Source organism: Cynocephalus volans, chromosome 1 (genome assembly GCF_027409185.1).
Source record: "Cynocephalus volans isolate mCynVol1 chromosome 1, mCynVol1.pri, whole genome shotgun sequence".
NCBI lineage: Eukaryota > Metazoa > Chordata > Mammalia > Dermoptera > Cynocephalidae > Cynocephalus > Cynocephalus volans.
This window is the reverse complement of record NC_084460.1, coordinates 130,421,825-130,442,597: the sequence shown is the minus strand read 5'-3', so window position 1 is coordinate 130,442,597 and position 20,773 is coordinate 130,421,825. Positions and strand designations below refer to the sequence as shown.

The 20,773-nt window shown below is 40.1% G+C and overlaps 1 protein-coding gene across 1 annotated transcript in view; it reads right to left on the bottom strand.

Annotated features, from left to right (window-relative positions):
- Positions 1-4,348: 4,348 nt before the first annotated feature.
- ZBTB20 (zinc finger and BTB domain containing 20) overlaps positions 4,349-20,773 on the bottom strand; it is a 39,458-nt gene continuing 23,033 nt past the window's right edge. The window contains exons 3-4 of the mRNA XM_063103032.1: positions 15,720-17,324; positions 4,349-5,810 (exon numbers count right to left, since the gene is read on the bottom strand). Of these exons, the coding sequence (XP_062959102.1) occupies positions 5,389-5,810; positions 15,720-17,324 (2,027 nt within the window). The 3' untranslated portion in view covers positions 4,349-5,388. The remainder of the gene's footprint in view (positions 5,811-15,719; positions 17,325-20,773) is intronic.

Here is a 20,773-nt window from a genome sequence, read left to right as displayed (position 1 = left end):
TTCTTTTCTTTTTATTTTAATTTCTTTTTCTGGGGGACAAATTTGGCCATTTAAATAAAGTTCTTTTCTAAGTGAGTAAAGAGGTTTCTCAGAGCCAGAAATTACTCAAAAGAAAGTCTGTTGATCTTACCCATCGAAAAGCCCAGAGTTTTCTCTAAATACCTCTTGCCAAACTTCCTAATTTTGTGATTGGATGTTTCGGGTTTAGCACTGCTGGGTGCTGAATACATTTTGCAATTCTTTTGTTCTCTTCCCCAGAGCTTCCATTACCCTCGACTTCAACTCATTACTAAATTAAAGAATTCTTTTAGAAGATTTCTCTTAAGAGTCAGGTCACAACAGAAAGGGCACCCTCCTGTTCTCCTAAATCCCAAGGGCAGCTCAGGTTGTGTCTCCTCTTTACGTTGTACCTTCCTTCTCTTTCCTTTTGCTGCAGCAACACACTGGCTATAGCAGAGGCAGAGCTGATTTGATTATCTGATACCTTTTCTGCAGAATCATATATCCCGTTCCCAGCCCCAACTAATTAAGTGACATCTTCTATAACAGCAGAGGAAGGAAGGCTCCAAAACGGGCATATCTAGTGTGAACAGTGGCCAGATCTTCCTCATTTTTCCCTTTCCTAAGGGCAACAACTGTGGGCAGCATTTTGGAGGAGCCCAATAGGGAAGCAACATGAGCATTTATTACATTTTCTCGGAAATCTGAGGTATGTTATAAGGAGCACACCTCATTTTTCACTTCTGTGCTGAGGGAAAACACTGATTTTGGCTCATGGGCAGGGCATAAACTGCTAGTGTGCTTGTGTGATGGAATTACATGTAGGTCAAGACGTTAGGACTTAATGTGAAACAAACATACCTAGGGAAAACTTCTCTCTTTTCATTATCACAACGCACAAATTCTTACTGTTCATAGTCCTTATATAATATTCTGATGATACAAAATAAAGTAAACCCAAGTCTTTTTAAGGCCAAGAGCTACTGTGACTTCTAAGACGGCTAGGAAGAAGGGAATGGACTGCAGCTGGAACAGGAGCAGAAACGATCCACCATAATTACTCACGGCACAAACAGATCCAAAGTATTAGGAACTGGAGGAGGGAAAAAGCCTGTATAATTGTTATTAGGACCTAAAGTTTACAACTAAATCAAAATATATAGTCAAAAGACATTCTGATATAGAGACTTTCATTTCAGATTTTTTTTTTGCCTGACTTGTTTCTCAATCTGTCTCCATCAGAACCTTTTGTTTCAATTCCTTTCTTTTTTAGGGTTGTATTTTACACATTTGGGGGCTCTCTTTTTGTACAAAAATTGGCATTTAATAGGGGAAAAAATCACCCACAATGCTGAGGTACTACCAATGTTTTTAGGGCTAAGGAATTTTATTTTTCCTAAAGTGCATCTAAATGTCTTAAGATAAATGTTCCCCTTTGATTTTTTTCCTTTCTCTTGTTCAGCAAGTTCCATTTTTTGAAATCACAAATTGCTAAAAAATAATTATTCTTTTCCATACCAATTTTTGTTCCCTGTACTCAACCTAAGAGGTCTTAAATCTGACACATTTACTTGCATCTTATCTATCTTTTTCCTGGCTACTGAAAATAAATTTGTTTTTAGCACTGATAGCATCCTAGCACAAAGGACTAACTGTAAGAAGACTGTAAGATTTGAAACCCCAAAATAGAAAGGATCTATACTCATTTTCTGATCTTGAAGCAAAATATGTTTCCCTATTTACTAAGATGTTTGTTATTATTTAACTTAAAAGTGAGGATTGGCAATCTAAAAGTATCTCTATCCTTTTGAAACAGATACAGACTGGTTTATTTTCTAAAATGTAGATCAGTTTGGACAGCCATTTCAGAGGCCCCATGGCAATTTCTCTTCTCTCCTAGATTAGATCTCTGACTCTAATCTAGCTTCTTCCTCCGTCCAGAGAACAACTGGCAACTATTGTAGCCTGTGAAATGTTTGGAAGTAATAGACATACAGTAGGGACAAGCCTATTGCTGTGCAAACCTGGGCAGTTCATTTTGTCATGTACTATAATGATTATATCACGCCACCAAGAATTCCTTAGAGATCCCCCAATTTTTCCTTAAAAAGGAGATGCTTTCCTTACAGGGAAAGTATGAACATCAGGATTTTAAGTCACCTACAGTTTTTTTCTCTACATGTTCTAAAACAAAGGTGGATTTTAACATGACAAATCAGCATTAAAGCAAATGGGTCTCCCTCAGATTTGAGAAGCAAATGGCTAAATGTGGCCTGTAGTGGCAGCCAAGGTCAGCTTTACTGGTGGTATTAGGAATGTTGCCTACTCTAACTAAGGTTGGAATAAAGACACTATTTTAAATCTGCTACTATCAAATAGTTAAAAATGCTTAAAAGTAGCTTTTTGGCCTTCTTTCATTTGTAACATATGCTGAGTGATTTCATGTCATTTTCCTCTAGATTAGAAAAATGTTTTTCTTAATTTTAATTCTCTATTTTTTATTTTATGGGTGGAATGATTTGTTTTTCAAAATACCAAAATAATTCCAAGACAGTTAATTAACTAATGCTCCCTCTATTGGTGGTAAGTGGAAATACTAGAGTCTTACAACACTGATATTTTAAAAACCCAAATTAGCAACAGAAAAATGGACTTTTCTTATTTCTGAGGCTGTTTCTCACTGACTTTTAAAACAGGTCAACTTTTTTTTTTTTTTTTTTTTTGACCGGTAAGGGGATCGCAACCCTCGGCACGGTGTGGTCAGCGTGCACCGGCCATCCCTATATAGGATCCGAACCCGCAAGTGAGCCATGGGGCCAGCCCCAAAACAGGTCAATTTTGGACACACAGTTCTTGGTAGGACTCTTCTTAGAAATCACAATGGGTGATACTCAAATAGTCAGTTAACCATCCAAGCATACATTAAAACTTCTAGCAAAATATTCACCGAATTAAGCACCGTAGGACCAAATCAAATCCACAAATACTCCAGTTGCACTAACCCTACTAAACATCACAAAGAACTTATGAAAAAGGCCCAAGTTAACCAAATGTCTAAAATATATGAAAAAAACAATATAATCCTTATAGAGTTGCTTGCCTTGGAAGATTTCCCCTGATTTGCTGCACAGTTTTTGTAAATAAAATGCTGACAGGAAAATTAGAAGGAAAATTAAATTACAATGAAAAGTAATTTTGAAATTAAAATACTCTCTCTTTTCTTCTTTTTAACATTATAGTTTGGTATTTCTGTTTTGTTTGAAGTGTGTTAAAATATGCCCAGCAATGAAGTCACTTTTGGAATTTTAGTTATGCTTAAGAATTCCTATATTTGCGTTGGAATCCCTTCAGGACACTGTCTGTATTGGAAAAATCTCAATTACAATATCTTGATCAGGACCGAGGAGAGAAATTCCAACTAGGAAGAGAGAGTGGCATTTAGGATGATGCAACACATTGGTGGCCTTTTGAATGGTGGATGTTGGCATCTCGGAAACTTTTGTTAATTTCCCTAAAACCCTAAAAGCAAGGGTTAATAAATCATCTAAAGAGTGATCATCTTATTGAGCCCTCTCAACCATGGTGGAAATAGTCAGAAAGTGATATTTGAAAGGAAGAAAGTAATTTTGGCATCAATGCATCTTGATCTGTAACAGGCTTCTCATAACAATGCTCTTTGTAGTTGTGAAGGGTGAGGAGGCATGGTAGAGTTTTGTGAACTCCTCCTGGCTGACCACAAAAGAAAAGAACCCATTTATAAAGACCTCTAGACTACTAGTGTTTCACCAAAGAAATAAATCAATAGAAATTCTAGAATCATAAGATCTCAATGAAATTTTGGAGAAGCAAGAAATCTGTTTCTGAAAGATAAAGTCCCTCCCATGAAAAAGAACAGAAGTCTAGATGGATCAATTGAAAAAAATATTCAGTGAAGCAACTTAAGCTTGCTAAAAGTCAAAGAACTACATATCAAAATACAAAGCAGCAGTTCAAATTACAGCAGGGATGGGCTGGCCACAGAGGCCCTCATCAACCCAGGCAATACTTAAAATAATAAAAATTAAGAAAAATTAAAAAAAAATATGAAGAAAATATCCTTCCTCTCTTTCAAATATAACTTTAGTTACCTTTTATTCTTTCTATCTGGAAGCAGTATTGCTAACCTTAACAGTCTTGACTTACCAAAAAATATATATATGTGTGTGAAATAAAATAAAAGAGAAGGGATTGGTGGCAGTGTATACAAAACCAAAATGAAAAAAAAAAATTACTTTTAACAATCTCAGTTTTTTTGTTTTTTTTTTTACACAAATACTGTTGTAAATATATTAAAAAAATCAGCATTCTATCTGGTAAACGTCACTTTTGCCCCTCTATAAAATTTTGAATTAAAAAAGCCTCAAGAACTTTTTATTGTTCCCCCCACCCTCCATTTCTCTTTCTTTTTCTCTTCCACAAGAATATATCCTGACACTTTTTTTTTTTTTTTTTGCAAAGATTGTTGGAAATAATCCTTCTCTTGTACCTAGAAACATAGGTGCAAAGCTCTGATATCTTTGTTTTATCTGCATTCCTGCCTTTCATGAAAGTCCCTCTTGATTGTGCTGAGGCTGTGGCTCAGCGAAGACACTGAATAAATACGATAGCCACTGTTGCTTGTTGCTGGTCCAAGTCTTCCTGGCTTCTGCTGAAAGAGGGGGATACAGAGGAGGTGGGCCAGGGTGTGTGGCCCCAGGCAGAATCTCGGGGAGAAGCCTGCCATTCGCCCTTCTTTCCCACACACCAAACCCACTGCCCCTTCCCACCCCCACAGCCCTTTTTGGAATCAGACAACATGGTAGGTGGAAAACAGCAGGGCCTTTCCTCTGGGTTTTCAACCAGAAGCGATATTCCACAGTTTTAACTGGTTACTGTGAAGTCCAAGCGGCCAGAATTGTGAAAATGTCCATTGAAACACTGCAAGCGGTGTATTTAAAGACAGTAGGCCTTTTAGATTTTGTTATATATTTTTGTAGTGCTCTTCACAAGTGAAAAAAAAAGTTTGTTTTTTTTTTTTAACTTTTTTTTTTAAAGACTTTTTTTGTAAAGAAGGTTGTATTTAGAGGCCAGTAGCTAGAGATCCAACCAGTGGACCTCTTGAAGCACTACCAGGCCTTAAGGCCACCATCCGAGGGAGACTGGGAAAACTACTATTCACCCGAGCCTCCGGAAATGTAATGTACCAGCAGGCAAAAAACAGTTCTTCATGTAGTACAAAATGAAACGAAACAAAAACAAAAACAGAAAGTAAAAACGAAACCAAAACATTTCTTAAATTCTAGTGCCATAGCTTTTTGTTTGTTTGTTTGTTGTTTTGTTTTGTTCATAAGAAAGAGAGAAAGAGACTACTTATCCGTCAGACACATGCATCCTCATGTGGTCGTTGAACTGCTCGATTTGGTCAAACTTTGCAGGACAGACGGAGCAGACGTAAGTGGTCCCCTCCGTGCAGGCCACCACGCCTGGGGGGCCGGCGCGGGCACCTGGGGGTGTGCCTGCTGGAGGGGTCCCGTTGCTGGCACTGTGCAGGGCCACGTGTCGCTCCAGGAGGGTCTTGTGGGAGAACTTCTTTTTGCAGATGTAGCATTCATAGGACTTCTCCCCGCGGTGGAGGCGCATGTGCACGTTGAGGGAGCTCTTCTGGGTGAAGCGCTTGTTGCAGATGCTACACTGGTATGCCCTCACTCCTGTGTGTGTCACCATGTGCTTGATAAGGTAATCCTTTAAGGAGAAGGAGCGCCAACAGATGCTGCATTGGTGGGGCTTCTCACCTGTTGATGTGGGAAGAGACAGCAAGCAGGGCAAAGCAAGACATAGCAAGGGTGGGAGAATGAGAGACAAAAAAAACGAGACAACAAAAAAGAAAAAAAAATTAAAAAAAAATAAAATCTGATTGCTGAATGGGTCATCCTTGTTTAGAAAAATCCAGGTCTTCCTGGCCTCTCATGTGCAGAGAAAACTTGCTTTAAGATGATGCCAGGATAGTCTAGAGTTTTCCATTTCCCCATGCCAGAAAATGGCACTCTTGGAAAGCTATAAGACATTTCCTGCTAAGAGTCTTGAAAGGTCATTCTGTGGTGAAAAGGGAGGACTATTTTTTAAGGGAGTCATTTTCAGTGTAATCATTAGGGGATTTAACTGTTTTTTCCATTCACAATATCAAACTCATTTAAGAAATGAGAGAGAGGAAAGATCTTTGGAGATATGGCGTTCTCTAGAATCTCTGGGAACTAAGACTATTGGCCATATAGCTTGGGTCTTTGGAGACAGTCCCCACTTCCAGTATTCTGTCTAGTAAATGCACCTGTACGTTGTCTGTAAACCTGGAAAATATTTGTCAACATACGATTATGCCATTTTGAAGAGCTACATTTTCAATTTTATCTATTTTAGGCAGAACTCTTCCTAAAAAGTAACTTAATGTTAATTGGCTATTCTGTACTGACTGCACTGAGCTGCTGATTGACCTCGCCAGGGGTGGAGGTTGAGTGGGTGATGGACAACATAATGTTCTCAGAGTAAATGGTCCCGTTCAAATCTAGGCACCAACACACTGCCCACCACTCTGACAAATCACCAAAGGCCTTTGATACTACTTACCTCACTGTGCAGGTGTTGACATAAAATACACATGAAATCACTCTGCAGACCATCAAAGGTGGTGTGGGAATACTCACATGGTATTCTTATTACAAGGCCATTCCCCTCCCCCCACTCCATTAAATGGTTCCACATGCTCTTTGAACTCTTGGGTCAATTTTTAAAATAGATTTTCTGTCTATTTGCTCTCAACCTGTCGGCAGAAACCCTTTTTTCTCCTCAGTTTACTGCTTTGGTTTGCTTTTGGTTTAGAAACCAAAAAATTCAACTTGTTAAAAACAGTAAGGTAAGTAAGAATACTGAGGCACTGAATGGCGAGAAGTGTTCTGTAAGTAAAGTCCAAGGGCCTGTGACATCTCGTCGGACAATTACTTAAAGACCTGTTTTTGTTTGTGCTGTTTGTTCTCAGCTCTGCTCTAGACAGGTGAGATGAGCTGCATTAAGGTGTTCGGTTCATCTCTCCCACCTCATTACTGATTACCCAATGTAGGCACCCACCTCAGAGAAGAAAGTCCTTCCATATACTCTTCCAGATCCAGCCTAAAGTCCAAAGCCTGTGAAACTCCTTAGGATAATATGAGGGTAATTCAAAAAGTTCATGGAAAGATTTGTATTATCTTTTAATTCTATTTTTCCATGAACTTTTTGAAGTACCCCTGTATTTCCACATCTGAACTATCCAACAGGGTAAGAAATCTACTTCTTAAATTTGAGTTAATTTCCACTTAAAATATGTGCCTTGACTGTGTTCCCATTTTTTTTTCCCACTATGAAACACAAGAGATTCGATGCGTCATGATAATAGCAATGAAAACGATCGCCACATATTGAGTGCTTACTATGTGCCAGGCTCAGTGTTAAGTGCTTTATTTTCATGATCTGTTTTATGAAACTTTCTCTCATCAGAAAGTTGTTTTGTTGTGTTTGCAGACATAAAAGTATCTTGAAGCACACTGATAGGACAGTATGATGCAAAGGATCACAGGTTAAAAGAGAATTTCAGTTTTGGGATAAATTGGGAGAAGTTAGAGAAGCCTCATTGCTAATAATCCGTTTGCTGAAGAGTTCAGTCTGTGCATAGTGCTTATGTTGGTAAATTTTTTTGAAATGAGAGGTTCCGTAAGAGAGAGAGTCACGCACATTATTTTTAGTTGAAACGTTTCTGTCAGCTGCAAACATGCTTGGAACTCAGCTGGTCTTTGCCATCCTTGTACTTTCAGTGCAATTTATGGAGGCTACGATAGGCTGGCCAGCTATCTTTTAAAACATGTCCACTTGTCACCTTTAATGGGAAGCATGCCTTAAATTCCAGATGGTATTTTGGCTGCTAGGAAGTTGAAACTTTGTCTGTGTTAAAATGCTCTTGCTGTTTGAAACTTTCACCTTCTAACTCTGTGTTTTTCCTCTGGCAAGGTCACTGAGGAAGGCTTTTTACGTTCACACCCTTCTAATCTGACTATAAATTGATTCTCACAGTTGTCATCTCTCCCTCCGTAGCATGTATATGTATGTTGTTTGTATGCACATATTATCGGTTCTGCCATTAATTATCCGTGTGACCCTGGGCTTTTTAAATGTTTTCATCTCTCTGGGTTTATTTCGCCTTCTGTAAGGGAGGAGTTGGGCCAAGTGCTCACCGTGGCCCTCTGTAGATTTAGTGGGCTTCTGCCCAAGATGGTCCACAACCCCTGAGGACTCCAGTCCTGGCGTTGTCAGCGAATGACCTGAGGGCAACTTGCTTAATCACTCAATGCATTAGCAGCTCCACAATTGAAATAGGACAGAAAAATAGTATGATAGTTAATGAGGAAAAATGTTTGCAAGGCATTTGGGAGCTCCTTAACGGAAGGTGATCTCTATAATCATTACGGTGCTGTGATGGTGGAAGATAGGCATTTCAGGAACTGTGTCCTGAATGGGGTATATTTTCAGATTAGTCAGGTGCCTGCAACTTTCATTTCTGTAAATATGGGTTTGAAACAATATCACTCAGCAGAAATGTTAATGTTTTTCGCCCATTATTTCCCTGCATATAACTTATAGAAATCCCAAAAGGGCTTTACACATTATACATGAAATGGATGTGGTCTACTGATTGTTGCTCTCCAAGCGAAGTTATGAAAAGTGAAGATAAATGGTAGGAGACGGTTTTCCAGGTTTGAGCCTATGGTCGGAAATGGCAAGCCTGATTTGTTAGAAAGGGACACGAAGTACAAAGTGGATACCTGAATTATAACATGAAGGGGAAGCTCATATAAACCCCTTCATTTTAAAATGATCCATTTTGGGACTATACAGATGTAAGAATCAGATATGAATTCTATTTTCTTGGCTGACTGACTTGGGTGTGTTATTTAACCTCTCTAAGCCTCAGTTTCCTTATCTATAACTTTGAGAATAATACAGTAAGTCCCTGTCTTGAGAAGTTGTCTTGAAAATTAAAGAGATAAAGCACTTAGCACAGAGTATATGGTCATTTTAAGAAAAATTAAACTTTTCTATTCAGCACAAAGGAACTGAGGATAAATGAAACCAACTGAGAAATGACTTGCATGGCATAGGGAAGCCAATCCAGCCAATCCGGAATTAAAAAAAAATTGCTTCAGATAATCGATTAAGCAAGTGATTATGTTGCAACTGTGTAATTCAGAGTTAAGGGTGTATTCTACTCTCAACTCCAGATGGTAATGGAAAGAAGTGGTATCATGAATAAAATGTCAGTAAATAGCACAGGCAGAGGATTCCTCAGCAAGCAGCAACTGGGCATTGGAGGCAGAGAAACCAAACAGCAAGTCCTTTACTGCCTTTCCGGAGTAGGGTGGTGAAAGTATATATTTTTCTTATTTTTCAATGCCTGCTCTTCAACTCCTTCTCATGGGTCAGCTCTGACACTTACTCTATCATGACTGATAACTGAAGAAAAAAAAAAAAGGAAGAAAGATACTGCTTAGGTTTCTACACACAGAGGGTTATATGCCCAAAGCTCACAAAGTTCAAGTAAAAGCTATCCCAAGGGCCAAGACACATCAATTTTGAATAATGCCCTCTGTATTGGGGGCTCAGCAAGAGCCCACTTATACTACTGATTCTTTCTCATTCTTAACCAAGCTTCTCCTTGGCTGCAGAGAGGACAGAGAATGCTGTTAGGACGTTTTTCAGAAGCACTATTCCCACCTGCCTCTCCTATTTTCTCTGCCTCTCCTTCATCTGCTCTAGCATAGTACCTCTTTGGGTGCATACAGTGAGGGGTCAGAAAACCAAGAAAGGGTGCTTGGTGAGACAGCAGGCAGCAAGGAAGGAAGAGGAAGAGGAAGAGGGGAGTATGGGTAGGGAAAGGTGGCCACTGGTGTGGAGAGCAAAAGGAGTCCTTCAAAGCGCAGGTCCTCTGAATGGGGACAATCAAAATTGGATCAAAAAACAGGAGAGGCTCAGTCTCAACAATGGAAGTTGCTCAGATGCAATCATATGGAGCTTTTACTAGCTGCAGGGTTTGCTCTCCACCCAGAGAAGTCTGGTTAAAGGAGGCCCACACACCAGAGATGCGTTTGGTATAACTGCCTACTAGCGTTTCTGTCTACTTCCTGGGGTGTGATCTGGTGCCAGCTTGGACTGTGAGGCAGTCTAGGAGGGACTGCCTATTGGGGACACACTGATTCACGAAACATCTGTTGCTTCAGTGACAACTAAAATATTTTGGTGGTGAGCAGAATTTTGACGATCTCATGGAACTTCATCTATGTTACTTGACTTTCTTACAGCTTTATGAATGGGGTAGACATTAACAATGGTAAATGAAGATGGTAGCTCCAATTTGAGAGCTGTACTTACTAATCCCCTAAAGATCCCCAACATGTCAATAACATCTGAGAGTACAATACCAGCAAAATCCAGATTATCTTCCCCTCCCCTGTTAACAATTTCTTACTTTCTGGATTATGTTGCAAAATGTATGATGCTGCTACAACATTTATAACATATAACATGTGCTCCTAAATGGCTTTGATCATTTCCATTTATAGTTAAGTGTTTTCACATAAATTATGTTATTTAATTCTCAAAGCAACCATGTAAAGTATGTACTATTAAGATCTAAAAAACTGAGGCTCAGGTTGGTTATAGAATGTATCCATGTCACTCAATCAGAAAGTGGTAAAACCAAGGCTTTCCTACTCCAAACCTTATACTCATTTTTTTATTCCCCTTATAAATTTATAATTAATAAATTATATTAATTTACTTAATATAATTAATAGCCCAAGTTCCATATAAGGATTATCTCATCATTATCTGGATGTCACTATTGTTACCCTATTGCCAACATTGTTATGTTACTATTATCACTAAATCTATTTACATTAAATTCATGGCTGAAATAGCTGAGCTTCTCATAGTAACAAGCAAAATTATCATAAGAACAGAGGATACCAATGGGATAAAAACAGTCACCAATGAATGGGCTGCTGATAACATGAGTCAGACAAAGACCAAAACATCTATATTTTGTTGCTGAAAAAGAATACAAGTGGGAACACAGATACCTGTACAATACAAGGGGTCTTCAAAGAGTTCATAGAAAGATTCGTATTATCTTTTAATTCCATTTTTATACTAGCTAAATCTGGCAACCCTCCACATAGAGGTAAATAAATAGCCCAAATGTCATCCTGGTCATTTTGATTATTACATATTCTATTTTGTTACACAGAGCAAGGTAAGAACAAATAAAACATGGTATCTGAAACATGTTTAGATCCTTGGAGAAAGTACTTAATATATAAATATACAAAGTTTTTTAGCAAAATTTCTGAGGAACTATAATCATAAAATAATAGCTCTGTGGAAACAGATCATTCATCTTTTTGGAAGTAGGTCAATATAATTAGAGAAGGATTTAATTCATTCATCGATCAAGTGTTTATTATGTGTAAGGTATTATGCTGGGTACACTGACATATGATACTTCAAAAAGTTCATGGAAAAATTGAATTGAAAGATAATATGAATCTTTCCATGAACTTTTTGAAGAGCCCTTGTATGCATATGTATGTATATATGTGTGTGTTTCTACTCTCACAGAGTTTACATTTTAATGGGAAGGTGTAAAGATGACTACATAATAATAATACAAGTTAGTACTGCTAAGTCCCAAGTACATTTGCCATGATACCTATGCAGTTTGGAAGACTCAGCTCACTTCTCACATGTGAGAGATGAGCTTCTGTAATACAATTTATCCACTACAAATCAAGCTTTTATCCATAACTCTAATTTGCTTTTTCTAAACACACAGATTCTTATTAGTGGAATTGCAGTGAATAATGTTACGTAATAAAAGTAAGTTGATGCCATCTTCTTCCTAATTCCCCAGGCTCAGCTCTGTAGGAGAGTGATTCTCAACTTTAGCATGTATCAGGGCTTGTTAAAACACAGATTGCTGGGCTCCGTCAGAGCTTCTGATTCAGCAAGTTGGGGGGAGGAGCATGTGAGAATTTGAATGCTGCTGGTATGGGGATCCCACTGCTTGAGATATTTTTACATTTTTCCTATTGCTTGCTTCCATATCCATGTTGACATCAAGGCTTATTCTTCTTTGTCCCTTGTCTTTTCCTTTTATTTCTATTCCTTTATTTTGGTCCCTGTTTTTTGGAGGAGATGTAGAGGAGCCCTGCTTTGTTCCATAACAGAATGGGTTTTGTTATATTTGTTTTTTTCTCTAATTCTCTTGCTTTTAAATATGTCCTCAACTTTTGGTATCCTTTCTCATAACTTTTATGAAGCTGCAGTAAGTGTAAAGGTAATAAAGTTCTACCATGGTTTGTTTGGCCATGAATAGAGAGTGGTCAGGTGAGGGATTTTCTTCTACTCTTGTAAAAATCATTAAGGAATTAAAAAAAATGTTCTTGTAAAGGAAATTCAAGAGAAACCCAAGAAGTATCACAATGCTTCAGCATTTGAATTCAGTAGAGGACAGAAATGAGTTGAAAGTGTATTATTCAGAGATGGGAGACAGAGCAAAGAAACTCAATGTCTCCTGAGTGGAGGGGGCAAAAGTAATAATGATGATAATTTTTTAAAATTAAGTAATACTTTGTTTTATGAAAAGCTCTCACATGCATTATACTTTTACAGCTACTCCAAAGGCAGGAGAATTATTCATTTTAAACTCAAAGAAACAGGGCTGTGAAATCAAGTGACTTGCTTAGGGCCACACAGCCATTTAGAAGAAACAAAACTGGACCCAAATCATCTAATTCCAGTACAATCATCTTTCATTCATGCCTCCACTGTAATCTTTATGGAATATGCTTTACAACTAGGGCTTCTAGTTCTCTAAGTTAGAGCTTGGCTCCAGAGTCAATACAGACTACTTATTTGTTTCAAACACTTTTCATGAATATGTGGATGCTTAACATAGAAATACTCAGAATTTTAATTGGAACCCAGATCTCAGAATTGATTCTCTGCAGTTGTTGAAAGCAAGTGCCATCAACATTAAACTTGGAGGTGCTAAAATGCAAAGCCAGTTACTACATAGGTCTACCTTGTTTGCATAGTAGTTGTAATAGAGATAACCCACATTTCTTTTCTTTCAGCTCTGTCAAGCTACTCTTTCTTAATAGGATTCTTTTCAGTTAGGCTAGGGGTAAGAACACTGAGTCCATCTCTATTCTTCCAAGTATCCCCAGTACTCTTTAGAATCTTTTTATACTCACATTTGGTCTTTTTGTTCTGGATTTTTATCACTTCCACTGAGGTCTTGTAAAGTTGTGAGGCCCCATTTTTTTTTTTTTAATGTTTTCCCAAGAAATTGGAGAGCACTTCTTGACCAATGTTCTTAGGTTAGGGACTCCCTCAGTTAGACAAAAGCCTTCAAAGACAAATGGGCTTTCCAAATTGCCACTGCCAAAGAATTCTGGAGTGAAAGGGAAGAGTGCTGCTTCTTTTAAGTGAGGTGTTTGATTGATATATGTCCATTTACTAATTGTTTCCAGAAATTGGCCATATTATATAAACCAGTACAAAAGCCTTCATAATTTACTGAGGACCTTGAGATCTGAAGACCACACTTTGAGCATAACTCAGATGTATAAAATGACTTTAGCTTTTGCATTGGTGACATCTAAGTGTTCAAAACCATTGCAGTTTTTCTCATGGGCAAATCTAGTTACTTGGGTTAACCACAGAATTCTTTGGTGAATCCATTGGAGAGGTATTTATATATCAAAAAGACAATTTTTGGTGGTACACTGAAATTTTATGCTGCAAATTTAAAAACTTATTTTAATATGTGATCTAATATAATGAATGAGTTTTATATCCGATAGGTCTACTGGAAGAGATGCTCGGAAGGACAGAGTAGATATGTTTATGGATCCAAGACCAGCAAAGTCACTTTTGGCTAAGGAGACACTCCCACAAATCTTTCTCCCCAACCCTTAATTTGATGGCTTATAAGACAGTTACTCAGACGAGGAAAGTATACTAACTATCTGTAAATCATAAGTTGTTCTATAAATAAAAATATTGCTATTTGATTAATTCACCTAATAATGATGATACCCATACCACATGGAAAATTTCCCTTGATTGATCTCAGGTAATTAATGCATTCACATTTACCCCAACTCAATACAGTAGTGACTTACCACTACCTAATTTTCTTCCTAAACTCAGTAGTGAGTCACTATGCTTATTTGGAGGTATGAAAACTGTAATCTTTAACAACTGATTCCCGTAAAGGCACATATAATGATTTACATAATGCCCTCACTCAAGTTAAACTGCAAAGAAGGCAAAGTGCATCTTAAGCAATGTTCTATTTCAGTTGTCACTTCCATACCTTGGATACCTTGTCTCCATATCTGTTGACTTCATTCCTTTCTAGTCCCCAATTTAAACTTGTCTGGTTTTTGTCCTATTTCTTAGATTCTTACAAGCTGATATTAGGAACAAGGTTGCTTTGAGAAACTAAATTGTTTTCATGTATTGGAATTCAAGTATATAACTTCTTTGGCAAATTACATGCCATTTAACAGGGGTATTCTGGAACCAGAGGTTTACCAGAGATTCTTAAGAATTTCGAATATGATGATCATCATTGTGGTAAGTATTTTTAGGCATAAGAAAATCTATGTGAAATCATAATCATATAGGTTTAGTTTCTACTTGCATGTCTATCTCATTAAGGAGCTAGGAAAGAGCACTGGCTGGGAGGTCAGGAGATCTTAGCTCTGGAATCATGGAATCCAGGGATGAAAAACCATCTTGCCCATCTTGATGACTGAAACCCTTCTAAACATCCCTATGAAATTATCATTCGTTCTCTCCTTGAATACCTCTAATTATAGGAACTTACTCCCTTTGGAAGCAGTTTATCCCATCTTAGAACAGCTCTGATTATTAACAAACTTTTTATTTTATTTAATGGAGAGAATCTCCACATAGCTTCCAATCATTGGTCTAGTTCTACCTTTTGGAGCCAAACAGAACAAACTCTAATGTTTCCTCCTCCTAACCATTTTAATAATGCTAATAATAGTTACCATTTTAGAGTGCTTGTTAGGTGATAAGGAACTATACTAAGAACTTCACATATATTACATAAATTCTCCAAACAGCACTATAAGGAAGTTAAATCACTATTATTCTCATTTTACAGACAAGAAAACTGAAGGATGGAAAAGTTAAGTAATTTTCCCAAGGTGACAAAGTTTGATAGGGACTAAACCTGAATTCAAAACAGGCAATCTGGCTCCAAACCTCAAGTTCTACTTCCTCCGAAGCTGAAATACTTGAGTATGGCTTATATGATGCCCTGAGTCTTCTCTTCTGTAGCCTAGACATTCCTAAGACATCCCTCCTCTATAAAGGGTATCTGCAACTTTGTCTTTTGGTGGCAGGGTGCTTCATTCCTATTATGGGGGCACAGCTGGGGCTTCTAGAAACAGATTATAGTGGGGTCTCTTTAAAATCTGAAAGATAACTCCAAACCTTCCCTTTCACATGCTGTCCTGCCCTTCCCTTCCCACAGCCCTCTCAGCACCCTGGCCAATCAGGCCTCCAGGGGGGCCTGCACTCACCTGTGTGTACGAACATGTGCTTGACGTAGTTCTGTTTGGCGGTGAAAGTCTTGTTGCAGAGAGTGCACTCATAAGGCTTTTTTTCGCCTTGCCCACTGGCTGTGCTGTGGCCTGCAGATGAGGCCAGGGGCTGTGGCGCTGGCAGCTGTGCAGTAAAGGTGGACAGGCCGGGCTGGGACACTGTCACAAACTGGGTCTGCTGGCCTGGCAAGGGCTGTGGTAGGCTGAAGAGGAAAGGCTTAGGGCCGCTGCCCGCGGGTTGGGTAGTGAAGAGGGCCGGCAGGTATGTGTTGCCAGCTGTGCCAATGACCTGTGTGTTGCTGGTCAAGGTCAGAGGCATCCTCAGGTTGCTGGTGAGGGTTTCTGTCTGGCGTAAGTAGAGCTGAGTACTTGGCAATGGCTGCCCAATGGACGTGTTCACCGAAGGCTGTTGTAGGACGCTCTTGTCGGAGCTGTTGCTGACAGTGATGACTGTGTTGTCCATCTCCATCTCGTTGCTTCTCTCTGGAGAGGAGGCACCTGCTTCTAGCTGGTTCGGCTGCGGACCGCCCTCAGCAGAGGCTTCCGCAGGCTGCTCTGGTTGGGCGGGCTCTGCCTGGCCGTCCCGCGCCGCCCCAGGCCCAAACTGCTGCTCCACCGAGTCGGGCTCGGTTCCTATGGAGGAACTGACGCCAGAGTCGAAGCTTTCGCCTTTGGGCTCACTCTCGGTGCCCTCGGCCTGGTCGGTGTCTTCTGTGCACTCCTCGGATTCGTTGCGCTCCAAGATCTGCACCCTTTGCTGCCCATAGTAGTCGTAATCGTCCTCCATCTCCTGCTTGATGTGGATGTTGCCCACCAGGGTCTGGATACGCACGGGCCGGGGCTGCTTGCGGCAGTGCGTGGTCTCGGGGGTGGTAGACAGGTAGCGCTCCATCTGCTGCGAGCGCTCATGGATGCGCGTGATCCAGCTGGGGTCTTCCATGTGGTGGTCGCGGGGCAGACCCAGTGCAGTCTCGTGGTGGCTGACCACTGCACCGCTGTAGAAGGAGCGCTCACCACTGCCATTCTGCATGGAGCATGCGTACAGCGCCGAATAGATCCTGTCCACACTGTGCTGTGGGTGACTCTGCAGATATCCCGACTCTGTGTCGCTGCTCTGGCCTGATGTTCCTGACTCGGGAGTGCCCCTTGGTGTGTCCTGGCCCGAGTCCTGGATCCCCGGGAATACATCGCCCACATTCTGTGACACGATGCGCGTGCACTCATCAATGACTGTTTTGATCTGCAGGATGCTGGCGGCCGTGAGGATCTGCAGAGCTTCCGACTGCGAGACACGCAGCACACCGCTGTACATGAAGTCAATGAGCTTTTGCACCGACTGCACTGACACCACCGACGGGATCTCGATGTCGCTGTAGCCCAATAGCAGCTTGTCCTGAAAGAAGGGGCTGCCGGCTGCCAGCACGCAGCGGTGTGCACGCAGCATGCTCCCGTGGATGCGCACCGTCACGTCACAGAAGTGGCCACGGTTGCGCTGCTCGTTGAGGGTCTCGAGCACGGAATTGCTGAAGTTGTGAAGGTTGATGCTGTGAATGCGCTCGGTCATCCCCTTGCAACTGATGTCACCTGCAGCACGTCAAGGCAGACACAAAACAGGACATGGGTCAGATCTAGTGGCTGTGTCTCTAACACCTAGGACTCAGGAGTAATGCTCATGGCTCCTAGAAGCACTCTCCTTGCAGACACAAGAAGGGAGATGGACAGACTGTACCATACAAGCCTTAGGAATGGTGGACTAGGGGGAATAAGGCCTTGGATTTTGCCCCATTCTAGCCTCGGTGCCCCAGATTTATTGGGTATTGAATCCATATTAACCCCCCCCCCCCCCCCCAGAGCTTCAGCAGAACTGAGGTTGTCCAGATGGGTCATTTGTCTGCTATTCCTACTACTTCAGCAGAAGAACTGAAAGGGAAACAGAGGACTCGTTCTCATGGAACAATGTATGTTCACTTTAGACAAGCCTGAGCCCAGGTCCTCTGGGAAAGTTTAGACTTTCCCCAACTTATCAAAGTTCCTTATTTTATTCCTAGCCAGTGACAATATTCATAGTTAACAAATAAATCCCCTTCCTATTAATCTATATGGTATATTACCAAAACCCATACCATGTATGCAAAAATTCTTAGAAAATTCACCCCAGACTAATGTTTACCAAACAGCTGCCACCATGTTTTCCAGATGAGGAATGGGCTACAGAATACAATCTGCTAGCTAAAGAAGCATCGCATACTGCTTTCTGTATCTACTCGTTTTTCTTGTCACCTCTGACAATCTGTTTGAGCACTTTCTAGGGTGGTTGTGTCTGAATTTTCTGAGGCTTACTGAAGAAGGAATGTTTAAAAGGTCAGAGATGGCAGTGCTGACTGGGGAGACTTTAGTACCCTAGGTGATCACATTTATCATTCAAACTGGGCACTTTTAAGACTGAAAGCACTGTTAATAATTAGGCCAGAATAGCAGGAGTAAAGCAGGAGTGGGATAACAGGGTACTCTATGCACTTGTTAAAGGGAAGTATTAAACAGCCCCTAGGAGGAAGGCAACAGTCAGCTACCACCCCTACACTTCAGGCTGTGCAGACAAAGGACATGTTGGGAACATTTAGATCCAGATTGAAAAGGAAAACAGATGCTTATTGCACTCAGTCCTATTTTTCTACCTGGCTCTGAAGAATCTCTCTCTCTAAACAATTCTTCAGTCAGATACCCCATTCTTGCCTTCATAGCCGAACAATCAACTTGGGATAGGCCAAGTAAGTGGGCTTTCAAAACCAAGTGGTCCAAGTACTGATCGTTGGCCTGTGACCAGATCTCTATGTCATTTGAGAAGCAACCCCAGAGGTACTGGCCTGCACACAGAAGGAATGCCCACCTCATCAGGCTCTTTCTCCTCCGCCTGAAGAGAGAGGACCTGCTCAGGAAAGTCTGAGCATAACTAGCTTTTCTACCATGCTTCCATTGATCACTCTCATGCTGTCTGAGCTTAATTTGATAAATGCTTACTTCAAGCTCCGTGTTCACATTCAGTGATACAATTTGCATTAATTTATGTAAGAGAATTCCTTCTTGTTTCAACCTCCATCAGCTCTGTTTTGTGCCTAAAATACTGTGTTAGGCTACGGCTTCCATCTTTTTCACTTATGCAAAACAAACTCTCTTTGCCAGATTAAAGGATCATAGTGAATATCCTATAACTGTGCTGATACAAAATATGGCCCGAGAGGAAGGCACCAATAACCCAGGAAGGGATGTTAAGAAACTCAGCAGACCGAACTCCGAGTTCTTGCTGAGTTTCCTGTGCATGTATATACCATGATAACAACAAGAACATTTTTTTTTTTTAGAACTTACCATGCGTCAGTCACCATTCTAACTACTTTATGTATACTATTTAATTTAATCTTTACAGCAACCATAGGGAATAGGTAGTATTGTTATCCCCATGTTAATGATGAAGAAATTGAGGCCAGAGAAATGAAGAAACTTGTTCAAGGCCACACAGGCAACTGGTTATAAAGCTGGCATTTGAATCTATGCAGTCTGGCTCTAGAGTTCACCCCCTTTACTGCCTCACTATATCACATGCTTTGCCCTTGGATGAGGGCTGGGCCTTAAGTGTCCCTGTGTCTGCTGTAAAGCTGTGTAAAAAGGTTTGCCTAGTACTCCCTCGAGCTGCTTATACCTATCTGTGATTTAGCATGGCTTTCATGTTTCTAGGCTTGAGGCTTCAACATAGCCTCAGTCATCTAACTTGAAGAACATATTTTTTAGATGAAACAATGTGAGAAATTAAACGACTTGTCCTGGCACTAAAATGTAGAGTTATCTAGACACAATTTTACTATCACCAAGATCTCTTTCATTTAAGTAAAACAGTAAGCAGTAAAACTGGTTTTATCTGTGATAAAATCACCATCTCTGAGTAGGAAGGCTTTATTAAAACCTTTTTTTCTGCACAGGTGAAAACAGCCCTTAAACATACTTTTGCTCATAGCACCAGTGACGATGATAACAGTAGAGCTACCATATATGACAGAATTGTCTTCTTTCAGAAGAAGACAGATAATTCTGGGAAGCAGCTCCATCACAATTATCATAATAATATACACGTAGTGTTTTACAGCGTACAAAACTCTTTCATATATAACATCTCATTTATTCCTTACAACAATCCTATGTTTTTAGGATAAGGCTTATTATTACTATTTTATGTAAGAGGAAGGTGAGGCCCTCAAAGTGTCAAAATGACTTGCCCCAAGTTTTACACAGCTAGCCAGTGACAGAGTTAGGACTGGAACCCCTTGCCTCTTGATGCTCTTTTCACTGTAAGACACTGGATCACTGAGGAATGAAACTTGAATTGCTAAAGGTAGGCTCATCCTAATTGTTGGTAGAAAATAATTAAGACATTGAAAGAGATGATGGAGGTTGCTTCAGAGATGAGAATTGGTCAATGGTAAAAGCTGACATTATTTCACACATTCATTCACATGCACACATGCATACACACACATGCAATTTCATGAGAAAAATTCAAACTGCTTGTTTGACTGAACTGGATTACAAATTTAGTCTATCTAAACAATCAGGTCATCTGCTAAGTAGTCTGTTTTGATTATTGCAGTAATATTGCCACCAACTTCATTAAATACCACAGAGACAAATTTAAACTACACACATATACAACCTGACCTGACAAGCCTATTTGGATCTTTGTAGACACAATTCTTAAACATCTCCCTGAGTACACTGGTGACATACTGCAGTGAGCAGCCGTGAAAGGCAGAATCATTTTGCTGATATGGGTACAGATGTGATGGGGGACCCTGCCTCTCCATTCAAGCGTGCCTCATTTCTCCAGCACACAATGCTGAAGCAATTCCTTTCCCAGGCTTTCTTTTATTTTTAACACTAATACAGTGGGAAAAAGTTTCTGCCACAGCAAGGCAAAGTCCAAGCTTTTGTGAAGACGTCCTTTTCATCCAATGGGCATTAATGTATAGATTCCAATGGAATAA